The sequence below is a fragment of the Typopeltis vanoorti genome, chromosome 7 (genome assembly GCF_054136105.1).
Source record: "Typopeltis vanoorti isolate ZY-2024b chromosome 7, IOZ_Tvanoo_1.0, whole genome shotgun sequence".
Lineage (NCBI taxonomy): Eukaryota > Metazoa > Arthropoda > Arachnida > Uropygi > Thelyphonidae > Typopeltis > Typopeltis vanoorti.
Window position 1 is genome coordinate 14090812 of NC_143555.1, and position 15855 is coordinate 14106666.

Consider the following 15855-nt stretch of genomic DNA (forward strand, 5'->3'; position numbering starts at 1 on the left):
ACAGCGAAAAATATTTTCTGATCTATTCCAGCATACAGAGTGGCTTTGTTGGTCATCATTAGGATTATTTGAAAAAAGAACATGACTGGATAACGCAGTTGCATGAGATCTTTTGTATGAGATGTCTCTCTTATGCTCTTCTATGCGTTGTTCAATAGATTTGTTAGTTTGACCAAAGTATGGGATATTGCAATCACACCACAATTTATATACTCCAGGGTACTTAAGGTTGTGATGAGTAGGTTTTGGATGGCTGATTAGAGAGCGGATTTTTGGAAGTGTGGTGAAGAAGGTCCTGATATTATATTTTTTAAGGACTTTAGCTATTTTCTTAGAGACTGTGCTAATGTATGGAATAGAGATGCTACCTTTAAAATTAATAGTCTCTGTTGTGCACTGCTTAGGAGGGTTCAGAAGAAGTTTCTTAATTGTTTTTTCAGAGTATCCATTTTGTTTAAAAATAAGAGTGAGGTGATTCATTTCTTTTTGTAGTTCATCTTGTTCATTTAAGAGAGAACGTGCTCTGTGTCCTAAGGTAGATATAATTCCAAGTTTTTGTGGTGGAAAATGATGAGAAAGATTATGCAGATATCTATTGGTATGCGTAGGTTTTCTGTACATAGAGATTTTTAATCTTTCAGAGTATCGTGTAAGCATAACATCCAAAAAAGGTAAAGAGTTATTATTTTCTATATCAGCAGTAAATTTTATATTAGGATGTTGGATCACCTCACTCTTATTTTTAAACAAAATGGATACTCTGAAAAAACAATTAAGAAACTTCTTCTGAACCCTCCTAATCAGTGCACAACAGAGACTATTAATTTTAAAGGTAGCATCTCTATTCCATACATTAGCACAGTCTCTAAGAAAATAGCTAAAGTCCTTAAAAAATATAATATCAGGACCTTCTTCACCACACTTCCAAAAATCCGCTCTCTAATCAGCCATCCAAAACCTACTCATCACAACCTTAAGTACCCTGGAGTATATAAATTGTGGTGTGATTGCAATATCCCATACTTTGGTCAAACTAACAAATCTATTGAACAACGCATAGAAGAGCATAAGAGAGACATCTCATACAAAAGATCTCATGCAACTGCGTTATCCAGTCATGTTCTTTTTTCAAATAATCCTAATGATGACCAACAAAGCCACTCTGTATGCTGGAATAGATCAGAAAATATTTTTCGCTGTGAAGATGAGTTTGAAAGAAAAATCGTAGAATCAAGGGAAATCCTACTGAACCCGGTCCACTTAAATAATAATTTAAGTTATAACATCCCAGATAGCCATGCTGCAGTTATTCAATATTGGCGTTCACGTGAACTTGCACGCACAATTGCAACAAACAATGGCACGCCAGTTGGAACAACTTGAAAAATACAACGTTTTTATGTATCGATTATGTGAGGCAATTTGTACCTGTAATTTCCAGTTTGTTTATTTAAATAATTCAATGTTTATTAGTATTCCTTTCCTTTATAAATACCTGAAGAAGGCTGCTATATGCCGAAACTAGTAGTATTTATCATTAAAATCTTTATATGTTATCTCGGTCTTGGAGTCATTAAATCTATTTTTTGAAATGTATAACAACCGAGTAAAAACTAATCGCCATATATATATATATATATATATATATATACACACATACATATAATGGATATACGTTTATGTTCTCAATATTTTATACATAAATATTTCTTGTTGTCTTTTTGGTGTTATACCTTATTATTTTATGATAGTTCAAGTCTTGTATTTTTTATTTATTTATTTATTTTCTTTCAGAATTCAAAATTTTCTCTTCACCTTTATACTTGAATTTGGGCCTAATTATCTGGAATACCTAAGCTTGAATTACATAAAGCATCACCTCTATCCTGCACCTTGTTCTCCACACAATGCAGAAAATTAAGCACAACAGTTGTTCTGGCCACAGCAAATGATTAAGACATGTTCACACTGGTAAGATATTGTTAAACTTTGATAAGTCTAGAATACTAAGATTCCACTTATCATCATTTAACAGGCAGACCCCATAAGAAATTTAAATATATGCTTGTTTTTAAGTATGCGTTGTTCTGCTCTTTGTATAATATTGAATACATTAGTTTAAAAAGAAAAGAATTGTGAAATAACTCAAGGAGACTTTATTACTTGATAGATAAAAGAAAAAAAAATATATATGGGAAAAATAATGCCAATGATAAGTGTAAGTTAATAATATTGATTTAGAGTTGATATTACCTCTGATGTAAAATAACTTGCAAGAGAAACAGCAAAGATAATCTGTGTAACAAAAGCTCAAAGTTTGGGGGCAAGCAGACGGCTGCCTCCAGCAATTGCGTGCTCACGGCACATGAAGAAAACAAGTGGAGAGAGAAAGGACATTGTGAAGTCAGACCCATGTGATGAAAATTCTATGTGCCAGGTGAATGACCTAGGTTACAGTGATTGCCGGTAGGGAGGAGATATAAAAGGGTTAGGAATCCCCCCCCCTGGGTCTCTTCTCTCTTTTCGTTTCCCCTGGTTGTTGACCGGCTCTGTTGGTGCTGGGTCTTCATTGGCTGGACGGTTGTGGGAGCAACTCCATTCCTGAGCGCTTGGACGATGTTTCTGTGAGAAACCTAGACACGGACTCCTAAGAGTACGCGTCCCGAAGGCTATGACCAAGGTGGTCATGAAAAGATCGCTTGAGCATATCGATGATCGGAAAATTCTAGGCCCTGAGACAGATTGAAGGTACCGAAGGAATGTCCAATTGAATAAAAGACAAACTGGTGATGATGCAGAAAGAGTGAGGAACTATCGTGTGTGGATAAGTAGAAAATTTGTTCTTTGTTTGTGTATAACTTGAACACTTAATGTTATGTGAAATTTCGATAGTAAAGGACTCATATAGAATTATAAGACATTACTATAGCAAAATTTTGTTAGATAGGAGATCATGAAAGGATAATCGTTAAATGAATTTGAATTATTGTAAATGATAATGGATGTTAAGAAGATTCAGCCTAAGGAATGAATGCTGATATGGATTGTTAGTATTAAGACTGTAATGTAGCATTTATAAATTGTGTGAGTTGCATAAGGTAAATTGTGTCTTGATGATCATATCTGTTGAGGGTGTTCATGGTGATTGATTTAATTTGATTTTTAACTTACTTAGAATAGAAATTTTGTTTGTATCACTAGCCGTACATTTAGTGTATAAACCTTGCTATATTTAACCAAGATTGTCTGTGTATGGAATCCGATGCACCACTTGTAAAATTGTTACGAATATGAGCGGGAAACCTCTAGAGTACGATTAAGGTCAAGATTGCAAATCTAGTGTTAATTCAGTACATCTTCTTACTCACTTCTTGATTAACATAATTTATTTTAATCTAAGAGTTCTAAGTAGCGCAGTGTAAAAATATAAATTTCTTAGAACTATAAGAGAGGTAGATTACGAAGGCTCTGCCACATTGGTTTTTGCTCGACCCTGAGGCTATCCCTTTGTGTTTCAGAGTTACCACATGACACACATAGGAAAGGCTTTACATGTAACATTGAGAAAATATAAAATTTAAAGAAATAGGACACAACAATATGTACTCTCAACACAAAAACACAAATCAACATTAGGGATGATGGCCATATACAAATCTATTCGCAGCTAACTACATTTGGGAATAATAACCTGACATCACCACAGAAACAGGTGATAATTCTGTTCATGAATTAGTAACAGGTCATCAATCATGTCTTAAGGAAGATGGCCGAAACACAGACAAAACCTACAGCTACCTGAAAGTCTGTTTAAAATAATCAAGAATCTCAAACTTTTTTTTGCTGAAACTGCTTAAATTAATCAGATATCACCTATCTTATAATTGCTAAACTGCGCCTTCTTGAGACAGCCAAGACAGAATGCAAAGTTGAATTGCTTATCTGGTGTCAAACTTTAGAAGTTTAAAAAGCTGATGAAACTGAAGGTTTGAATCCTTTAGTTCACCACAATCATACTGGTGGGTCTGTTAGCAATCCTGGATATATCCCCCCACACACACACACACACAACACGCATTAAACCATCAGAATGGAGAAAAATTTCTATCTTTCTATCTAGGAGTGAAACAATGTAGAAATGGTTGTGATAGCATTCACATCTCAGAGGAAAGGTCAACTGCCTGTGGTAGAAGACATTACTAAGTAGTAAATGAGTTTCATTATGCACTGTCATATATTCATGTTCCTTATTGGAGATTCAAGTGGCCTAAAATTATGTTTGAATCCAAAACAAAGTATGTCCTGGTTTACATTACCCCCCCCCCCCATATCGTCCAGATCATAACATTAGTGATGTTTTCAGAGTTATAGAGGACATCATTGAGAGATCCAGCATTTCTTTTATTTGAGGGTACTATTTTATAACTGCTATTCAACAAATCAGATAATATACTGTACTAAATGGTAATGCTTTATGAGGTTTACATATCAACTAGCAAATAACCTTGCCACCCACTATTCTGCAAGTTGTGTCTGGAAAGAATCCAAGCAGAGGTAGCATATGCAATGCTGTGATTGGCAGAGAGGTTAGGTTAAGTTCAATTACATGATTTAGTAAAGAATCAACCACACTATATATTCTATGTTCCTCCCAATTTCAACTCACATTAAACAATAACCACAAAAACGCAAGCAAAGAGAAATACATTATATGCAAGAAAGGCAATTTTGCAGATCATTTCACAAATATAGGTGATTTTAGATGGCAACAAACATCACTGAAGTTCAATCTCAAATCTGTCAAAAAGCACATGCCAAACCGTTTATACTTTTCTTAAAAAAACTTTCAGCTTCTTCAATCGTTACCGATTTCATTTTCCATAATTGCACACTTGTTTTCTCTTCAAGGTGGCATTTGTGCATATGCGTTCATCCATAAATGTTTCATTCCTACATATTTGCTTTAATATGCATATCTAGATAGCCTCAAATGGAGTTTGAGGCTATCTGGTGTGAAGTGGGGGCGAACAAGGAAATATATGGTGGGGTGTTGCTACAGATCTGATGATTTGCTGAGGATGAAAAAATGAATTGCCAAATCCTTGACGAGTACTAAATAAGTAGTTATTATGGGCGAATTAAATTATCAAATATTGATTGGGTAGCAGAGAAAACTCATAATGAGTACAAAGGAGAATTTATGAGCTGTTGTGAGACAACTTTCATAGCATCAGAAGGTGTCTCAGTTAAGAATGCGACTCTTTTGCCACTAGCTGGTGACAGTGATCATGCTGTACTCACCTGGGATTCAGCCAACTATAAATATGTTCCAATCAGGAGAGGTGATATGCTGAACTATGAATCTGGAAATTATGACAAACTCAGGAGAATACTATCAAGAATACTCAGGAGAATAGAATACAAGATATATTTTGCAAGGAACAGCATGTGTTAACTAAAGGGAAGTTGTATTTAAGCAATTTGTTCATATTGTATGACAATGTTACAGCTTAGTTGGTTTAAAGGGAATGAATATACTACATACCGTTGGACTTTGCTAAAGCATTTGATAGAATACCACATGAAAGGCTGTTGCAAAAAATACGGATTGGATAAAATATTGCATAAAATATGGGATTGGTGACAGGTGGTGTTTCCAAGAAATCAGTTGTTGTTTAATCTATACATTAACGATATTGAGAAGGGCCTCACAGGAGACCTTCAATTGTTTGCTGATGATGGCAAGATAGGTAGGGCAATCAGAGATGTTACTGATATACAGCATTTACAGGGTGATTTGAATAGGCTAGAAGTGTCGGTAAATGATAATGGCTATCAATTCAATGTTAGTAAGTGTAAAGTTATGCACTTTGGTGTGGTGCAACATCAACATCAAACAGCGTATTATGTTGGTGAGATTATGATTGCAGTAACTGATGAGGCTAGAGATCTTGGAGTTGTGGTGGATAGAAAGTTGAAGTTCAAAGGTCACCTAACAAAATTTCTAAATACAACTCAGAGGATAACTGTGATGTTGAAATGAACAATGATGTGTAACAATATGGAAATCACTTTTCCTCTTTACAAGGCCTTGATATTACTGCACCAAACTACTGTGTGCAAATTTGGCCTCCTGGGTTTGGAAGGTATAAAGAAGCTGTGGAAAGGCTGCACAGAAGAGTTACAAAGATGATATTGGGATTATGGAATGTAAATTATGAGGATAGATTGAGGAGTATGTGTACTGTAGACATTGTGAGACAGAAGAAAGAGGAGTGATATGATATTAGTCTAAAAATCTTTCAGAGGGAAATGGAAGGTCAGGGAGAGGACATGGATGCATCCATGGAATTTAACTTTGTGTATGCAGTTAAGTAAGGGTAATAGCTAAATTTTTCTCTCATAGAACCATGAGTGAGTGGAACAGTTTGCCTGCTGAAGAAGTGAATGCATCTAGTGTGAATTAGTTTAAGAAAAGGCGTGAGCTGGTATGGGTGAAGTTTAAAGTTCATGTATGGCACCCATCAATGAGTCCTTGACTTCCTGGAGATTTAATAACAACAACAACAAGGGGCAAAGCTGTATAACTGAGAGGAGACCTCCACATAGCCTTTAAAGGAATGCAGAGAACCGACCAGGGCTTCTGATTTAATGTCCAATCCTCACCTTCTCGTGGTGCACCTTGTTGGTTATTTACGTATACTGAATGAACGAGGATGGGCTACCAATTTGGGATTTAGCTGACCAAATTGTATTCTTATTGGTTAAACCAAAATAAAAAATGATGGTACAACATGACAAAATTTCATGCCGGCGGGGTGTCGCCCGGTTAAACAAGGTCCCCATTGTTTTTGCCATGGAACCAGGGCGAACAACGAAAAGTCAGCTACTGGAACAAATTTGAACACACCCCAACTCAACATCACCAGAGTTAAAGATCGGTACTATCAACTTAAGAAGCCTGAATGGCAAAGAAATGGAGCTAGCTGAGGAATTAGATAAGTACCAGATTGACATAATAGGGGTGAATGAAACAAGAAAGACAAAAACTGATGAGACCTTCCTGAGCAATAAATACAAAATGTTATATTCAGGCAATGACAATCAAGGAAAAGAAGGAGTAGCCAAAGTATACAACACAAAATATGAAGCTAATCTTCTTGAATGGCAGTCAGTCTCAAGTACAGTAATGTGGGCAAATATGAGAATGGGGAATTGGACCATGAGACTTATTTGTGCCTATTGGTCCCACAGAAGGTTCTACTAAAGTAGAAGTGGAGGAATTTTTTGAGGCTTTAGAAAAATTAACTGACACAATGAAAAAGTTGGTCTTTGTTGGGGATCTAAATAGCAGAGGAGGAAATGATTGTCAGACATATAAAAATATTTGGGGAAAATTTGGAGAAAAGAGCAAAGCTAATAATAATAGCAAATAACTGTTGGATTTCTGCTCAGGACATGGACTGGTTACTACTAACACCATGTTCCAACATAAAAATGTGCACAAATTCACATGGAGAGAAGAGGCAAGGAATAAGAAAAGTCTCATTGACTATGTTATTGTTGATAGTGATGTTTTCTCCCTGGTGCAGGACACCAGAGTGTACAGATGATTTGAAATTGGAAGTGATCACTATTTAGTCTTGAGCAGGATAAAATTGAATTTCATATTGAAAAGAATAACATGTAAGAAAGTATTAAAGCGAATAAAAGTTGAGCAGCTCTCAGATGTGAACTGTAGACTAAAATACACAAAGATTATTGAAGGAAAAATTAAAGAATTTGAGAACAGGAATCAAACCTTGGAGATTCAGTGGCAAGCCTTGAAGAAAGCCCTGATTGATTCAGCTAGAGAGGCATGTGGTGAAGTTGTCTGCAAGGATAGAAAAATTAGAACTCCATGGTGGACACAGGAAGTTAAAGAGGCAGTGAAGGAAAAGAAGAAAGCATATCAAAAGTTCCTCAAATAAGTCAGCTTGTGCTCTTAGAGAATACAGAGACAAATGTAAGAATGCTAAACACTGTGTAAAACTAGCTAAACAAAAGTCATGGGAGGACTTTGGCAAGAATATAGAAAATAAATATCAAGAAGGTGGCAAAATATTCTGGAGGTTGTTGAAGAAGCTTAGGAATGGAGGAAAGAGTGCTGTAAAAGGAGTTAGAGATGATAAAGGTGACATGAAAAAGGGAGAAAAAGATATCCTTGAAGTATGGAGTAATTACTTTGAAAAACTGCTAAATGAAACAAGGAGTGATAGCACAGTGGTAAAAAACACTGATCAGGCATACAGTCTGGAATACATATCCATACTTGTAGTATAAAAAGCCATCAAAGGCTTGAAATGTGGAATGGCAGCAGGAGTAGATGATATTCGACCACAAATGCTGAAATATGGTGGTATAAAGGTCTTACAGTGGCTGCACTGCATAGCTCAGAAAGCCTGGCCAGAGGGACGAATTCCCGATGATTGGAGTAGAGTTCTAATAGTACCCATATATAAAAAGGGAAATAAAACTGAATGTGAGAATTACAGAGGAATTTCCCTATTGAGTGTTCCTGGCAAGATCTATGCAAGTATACTTGAGAAACGGTTGAGAAGGATTGTGGAAGAGAAGCTTGATGAAGAACAAGCTGAATTCAGGCCATAAACGGAGGCTGTCATGATCAGATTTTCACTTTACAACAGATAGTTGTGAAATCATGGGAACATAACAAAGATCTGTATTTAAGAGTTGTAGAACTGGAAAAGGCATATGACAAGGTGCCAAGAGAGCAGCTATTCAAAATGCTACAGTTATATGGTGTCAATTGGGCATTATATCAAGCAATACTTAGTCTTTTTTTGAATTGAACGTCAGCTGTTAGAATTGAAAGAAGTACAGGAAGATGGTTTAATGTTAGATCTGGTGTCCAACAAGGATGTACATTATCCCCTCTGTTATTCATTATCTATACGAATCACATTATGAAGGAAAGTGGTATTAAACATGATATCAAAATTGGAGATGTTAATGTCATGCTTTTATATATATATATCTTTTATTTTTATATCTGAGATGTTATACTTTTAAATAAATTAGCTACAAGTCTGAAAGATTCCCTGACTAAATTGAATAACTGTTGTAATAGATATGGCATGAAGGTCAGCATTAGAAAGACAAAACAATGCAAATAGGCAAAAGCAGTGAAAATATCAACTTCATTGATGGAGAACCTATAGAAGAAGTAAAACATTTCAGCTACTTAAATGAAGATGGTAAATTAAATTACCATATTTAATTTACCATCTTCATTTTTACTGAAGATGGTAAATTAAAAGAAATACACAACAGAATCAACAAAGCTGGTATGGTAGAAAGTCAACTGAATAAATTTATATGGAATAAGAGAGAAATTAGTCAAAACACTAAATTAGCTGTATTCAAGACACAGTGTTCAAACTAATTTTAACTTATGGATCTGAAAGCTGGGTCAGAAGTAAAACATTTGACCAAAGACTAGAGACCACAGATATGGGAGTCCTGAGAAAGATTAGGGGCTTGAACAGATGGCATCAATGGCAATATCATATTAAAAATGAGGATATTGGGTAAGAATTTGACATTGTCAGCATTGAGGAATGTGTTAGCAGAGCTAATCTCAGGTAGTATGGTCACTTAAACAGAATGGGCAAGGAAAGATTAGAAAAACAAGTGTTCTCTGTCAGGTTGGCAGGAAAAAAGACCCAGAGGAAGACCAAGATATAGGTGGATTGATACAGTAAAAAGTGACTTAGAAGACAGAAATATAAGATCTGATAATATTGGCAGACTCATTTGGAGGAAAATTGTAGACAGGAAGCTAGTAATGATGTAAAATTTTTCATGTAGTACTATATTATCCTGTACACCCCTTGAGGGTATATATCAGGAATTTGATGATAATGCAAGACCTCACCACATGCCTCTCCAACTGAGTCAATCAATGCCCTCTTCAGGGCCTGCAACTGAATCTCCAGGGTTTGGTTCCTTTTCTCAAACTCTTTCATTTTTTCCTGAATAATGCTTGAATATTTTGGTCTACAGTTAATATCTGAGAGCTGCTCAACTTTGGTTCACTTTAAAACCCTACCACATGTTCTTCCCTTCAATATGAAACCCAACTTCGTCCTGCTCAACACCAAACAGTGATCACTTGCAATTTTAAATCCTCTGCACATTCCAGTGTCCAAACCAGTGAGAAAACATCACCATCAACAATAACACAGTCAATGAGCCCTTCATTATTCCTTGCCTCCCCTCTCCATGTCAATCCAAGCACATTTCCAGATTGGAACATTCTGTTAGCAATAACCAGTCCAGTCCATAGTTTCGCTCTTTCCTCCAAATTTTCCCAAAATTATGGGTTTATCCTTTTATGGATGAGAGTCGCAAAAAAAAAAAAAAAAGCTTTTGTAGTTCAGTTGGTTTTAGGTAGTCTCACATGGAGGTGAGACAGTAACTTGAGTTTTTTCATCCCTCAAAACTGCATGCACTCTTTTGGCACTAGCCAGCATCTTTATATTGGCCATAAGTCATAAGGGACAATGAGATCATGTTGAGAGAATTATGAACAGCATGACTGTCTCTCATAAAAAACTGTTCCAGGAACTACTAAAAAATTCCCATGCCTTATATAGAAGAAAATTACTGTCTCTTTTGTGTGTGTATTTGTTAATTCTTTCATGGTTGAAATTATTATTATGAGAATCAACAGCATATCTGTACTGTGGACTACCTCCTAACAACTTTCATAAACATAGAATTAAAGAGTGGAAACTTATAACATTGCAAAACAAAGATGCTATCCACTTTGCCAACTAGGCCTTTTAAAGCGAAACAAGCAAAGTTATACATTCTCATGATATCCTGAATAGGAATCTGGGCTGGCTATAACATGGAAATCCTTAAATCTCTGCACAACATAAAGAAATACCACTCCAGCTATAACCAACAATTTTAGCTCCTTATATTGAGGGAAAATCAATAACAAACATATATTTAAAAAAAAAAAAAAACACTGTGTGCATGGACAGGACTGCTGTAATCATCCAATGTCTGAGTCTATTTAGACTATAGTTTATATTTTGTAGTGAAACAACCTGCATGATATTTTTGTTTCACATCATATTTTACTATACTTCTGACTAATTTCAAAATACATTGCTTGTTATTCATTAAATACTCTTTTCTCACACAAAGTAAATAAATAACTCTAGCATGCTTATTATAACAAAACAATGACATGGAATATTACTGAACCCTGATTTCAGAAAGAATTTTGAATTTATAGGGATTTGGAATGTTCATGATTCAGGATTCAAAACGTTCAAATATTAACAGTAACCAAAATGTAAAATTTGTTTATTATTTAAATAATAAATATTAAACACATAATGTACAGTATCACTAATCTCATAACAAGCAGTTAAAAAAAAAAAAAAGAAAAAAAAAGTGGATACCTGATTAATAAGCAACAAATCAGTTTCACTACAGTATAAGTAGAAAAAATATTAATTAACTATTAATTATTTAAAACCTTACCCAACAGCCAGAACTCTTCCAGATGGTGAATAAGAGCAACATAAAGCTTCTTCCATGGTTCCTACAGCTTCAGGATCATCCTCAGAAATAACATCCCAAAAGCGAACATAACTTTAAAAACAAAATTTTTATTAATTTTTATATAATTTTTTAAATTTTAATTTAATTTAATTTTTTTTGTATTTATATAGTGACTGGTAATTTCATCACCTTCTTTATCTACCTAAAGCAGTTGAAGCTACCATGAAATAAAAGCAGCCAAGTTATTTAAATTTCTCTAAGAGTTCAGACCACTTATACTCTTAATGTTTTCTATCCATTCCCTGCTAGATCTTCCTGACAGTTTCTTTCCTTCCACTCTTCCATTTTGGAGAATTTGAGGAAACTTTTAGTAGGCATTCTGTGCACATGTCCATACCATTGTAACTGTTTTTCTTGGATTCTGTTATTAATCAAATATAGCAGTGTAACTCTTCTCTGATCTCCTGATGAGTTTTCATTTCAGTCCATGATGTCTTATTTATTTTCCTCAAACACTTGTTTTCAAATCCTGCCAATCTTTATTCTTCCTCTTATTTGATAGCCCAAGGCCCTGCATCAAAAAAGAACTGCAGGAATACCATTAATCTACAAACTCTGATTTTAAGTTTTTCAGAGAGGTGTGTATTTTTTCACGTATTTGCAAGTTTGGTCATAGTAGACCACCCTAGAATTATTTTGTGTTTAGCAGTTTCTTTATAATTTAGCTTAGCCTTGTCTGTGATAAAGATGCCAAAATAATTTAATTTTTAACCTGTTCCAGTTTATTTCCTTTCACTTCTAAGTTAAGTTCTTTATATTTTTAAGTTTCCTCATTATCTGTAAATATATTATATCATGTCCATGTGGTTAACCGAGTGGCTATGCGCTTCGCAACCATATGGCTGGGAAAGTAGTGTCCTAGGTTCGATTCCTGTCATCAACGTGAGGAGCTTAAGGATCTTTCTCAGTCACAGCCAAGTTAGCTGGTCTTGGGCATGAACAGTAGGAATTTTCTCCCCAGTTTATCTGGGGTTTTTCATCCTGCAAGCAGGCAAACTGGGGCCGTGAACACACAGGTAACAGCCATAGGACACACCAGAAGGCATAGGGCTAGCCACTTTTCCTCGGAATGAGTACAGCTTAGAAAAGCTAAGGATAGCTCCATAACAGGCTACTAGGCCTAATACATGAAGGGAAAAAGAAGATATTATATCATCTGCATATTTTACATGATGTAAATTTTGTTCATTCACAGTTTATTCCCATGTTTCATGGAATTGACTCTTTTACTAGTTTCACAAGGCAAAGGTTTAACAATTATGTTGAAAGCAGGCATCCCTGCATGACACACCATTAACTGGTAATTTCTAGAAGTTTCAACAGCTCCAAATTTCATTGTTACCATATATTACATTTTTCTAGTACTGAAGGATGATACTGAGTATTTTTTCCCCTCTAAAATTTAAAACAATTTATTTCTGCTTATTATCAAATGCTTGCTTAAAGTCTATTTTTTAACCACATCAATTCAGCTAATTGTAGAGGAGCATAGATTGAATCAATTGTACATCTCTCCCTAAAATCCCATTTGCTATTCTCCTAATTGTTGCTCATAACTTGCTTTAATTTTGTTTTGTATAATTCGGATAAATAATTCACACGCATGACATAGGGTGGACTTAATAAGGTTACTGGTCTATAATTTGCGCATTTCCATATACAGCTGTTTTTTATGTATGGGATTTATTCTTCTCAATTTTCAGTCATTAGAAATTTCTCCAGAATTCAAGACCTGGTTGAATAACTGCACTAAAATAATGCTTTGCTGTTTCTCCTCCTTTCAGAACTATTGGTACTCTCTCTGTACATGGGGTTTTATCTGTTTTCATTTGTTTGATTGCAGCATCTATTTCCATTTTTAATATATATGGGGTCTCCTCATTTTGAATGAGCAATATTCAAAGAGAAAACTATAAACTGATTTAGCGCATGTTGGAAGGAAACAACCCTCCCTTTTTTTCCAATAAAAAAAAAAAAAAAAAAAAAAAAAAAAAAAAAATTCCCTTGGCCTCAATCTTTTTTCTAGGTATTTCATTTCTTTTGAGCAACACTGTAAAATGTTCAGTTTATTCAAGAGAATTAGACTTTCAACATGCAAATATATGTAATATACTTGTAATAGGGCTATAAATGGGCAGTGATCCACAATGTACAGCCTCTCCCTGTCAAGTCAATCCCACCTTTCTGGGGTGTGGCCTATTTCCACAAAAGGGGCTCTGGCACTGGAAGCAATCATTCACTACAAAAGAATACCTTCCTAGTTGGAGGAAATGTCAACTAGACACTAGGTGGTAGATGTTTTTCATCGCCCAGTGAAATACCACTGCCCATTAAGTGGCAAATGCCATGTATGGTCTTTAGAGTAGGGATTCCCATTTCTGTCCCCCCCCCATTCTCTCTTCTCCGTGCAGTGCGAGTTCCTCCATTTCAAGAATAATCAGTTAAAACAGTGGTTTCACAAGCCAGCTGCCAGTTAGCGCATGAGCCAGAGAGTTACACCCAAACCTGTCGGTAATGAGTCCAGAGGCTTTCCAGTCAACTAGTCCATAATCCTGCTGCCACATACTCTGCCAGATCATGACTAGAGAGGCAGTCCGAGTAGCGGTATGTGGGAGGCACTGTCGAGGTCATGTCATGGTATGGAGACGGGTTTCCTCTCTGTATTGAAGTTACATCCAAGAGTCTCTCTTTCATTGAACGTCCACACTATATTTTGTCCAGCTAATATGATTAAACTTATTAAGGCCCCCTACAAACAATGGCAGTAACACCACAACAAAAATGAATCTCCCTCATAAACCAATCTCATCAAAAACGTCACATCACAAACAGACACAATACACAAACCAATCCAGAATCTCCTCACTAAAAACTCACTTTCACATCCTCTTTATTAACATCCGTGGCATTAACACAAACATGACTGACCTGCACCACCACTTGCAGTCTTCCAGACCAGACATCCTATTCCTGACAAACCTAGATTGCAACTACATCTCCTACTGTCCACTTCCAGTGCCGAAACTGCACACTTCATAATTTTTATTACCACAAGGGTAGCACCTGTGCCTTTGTGAAATCTAATATAGCCTGCCAGAGAATAGCTAATTCAGAATCCCCTGCTTTAGATGTTCTCCACCTCAAGGTTTCCTTATCCCATTTAGTAACATTCATTTGTTGCATTTACCACTTCAAATAAGCTATCCAAATAGTGAGGTCATATTTCTGGGTAACCTCAATGTCTATAATTCCAACTGGCTCCCCTATTTCAACACCATTGACCAAGCTGGATGAGAAGCAGAAGTCTTTGCCAAAAGTAACAACCTAGCACAAATTGTGCATCTGTCTACTTGAATTCCCTGATAACCTGCTTCACTCTCTAAATACTCTGGATCTCTTTTTGACCAGTTCCCTATACACTGTAGAGGTCAGTCACCTCTATTCTCAGAAGCTCTGACCACAATCTTGTATAGTCTCCTCTCTCATAGAATGTCCCTCCCTAACTACTCTCAACCTTGCATCATCTGGTACTAACAAAGGAGCCAACTGGGATGACCTCAAGAATTCTTGAGGTCATCCCAGTCTGATCCCAATCTTGGTCTGACTATTGTTTCTGCTCATCTCAACCTAACACCTGTGAATGAGTTACAGAAATTATTCTCACTGCACGAAGACTTTCATCCCCAATAAAAGGTATAATCCTCATCCACTTTCCAAACCCTGGTTCAATCAAAAGTGTAATAAAGCAGTCGAAGAAAAAAATTTAGCTTACTGCAAGTGGCTTGCTTCAAGAACCCCCAGCTTCATACGCTGGTTCCAACAAAGAATGCAACTTATGCAAATCAGTCATCAGCAGATCCAAATCTGATTTCATAAAGGCCAATAGCAAGAAACTTGCCTCTTGTCTAAATTGAAGCTGTGCCTTCTGGTCCATTGGTAAGGCCACTGGCTGCAACTCCTGCTTTCCTGCACTTCCACCTCTCTCTCACCCTAATGACACTGCTGTTACTTCATCCAAAGATAAAGCTGACCTCCTCGCATCACTCTATTCCTCAAACTCCTGTATTGATGACCAAGGGAAATCACTTCCTACTATACTGGAATTCCTACGTCTCTTTTAGTTTTTTGACAAAAAGGAATCAGGAAGCTACTAAAAACTTGGATACTAAAAAGTCTTATGGTCCTGATGGCATTTCTCCAACTGTTCTCAAA

The 15855-nt window shown here is 36.0% G+C and overlaps 1 protein-coding gene across 2 annotated transcripts in view; it reads right to left on the minus strand.

Moving 5' to 3' along the window:
- The window catches only part of LOC150104494 (WD repeat and SOCS box-containing protein 1-like), a 143633-nt gene that overhangs the window by 25234 nt on the left and 102544 nt on the right, over nucleotides 1-15855 (minus strand). For both annotated transcript variants that reach the window (XM_090395184.1, XM_090395185.1), the window contains one exon: nucleotides 11563-11673. In XM_090395184.1, the coding sequence (XP_090251310.1) occupies nucleotides 11563-11673 (111 nt within the window). The remainder of the gene's footprint in view (nucleotides 1-11562; nucleotides 11674-15855) is intronic.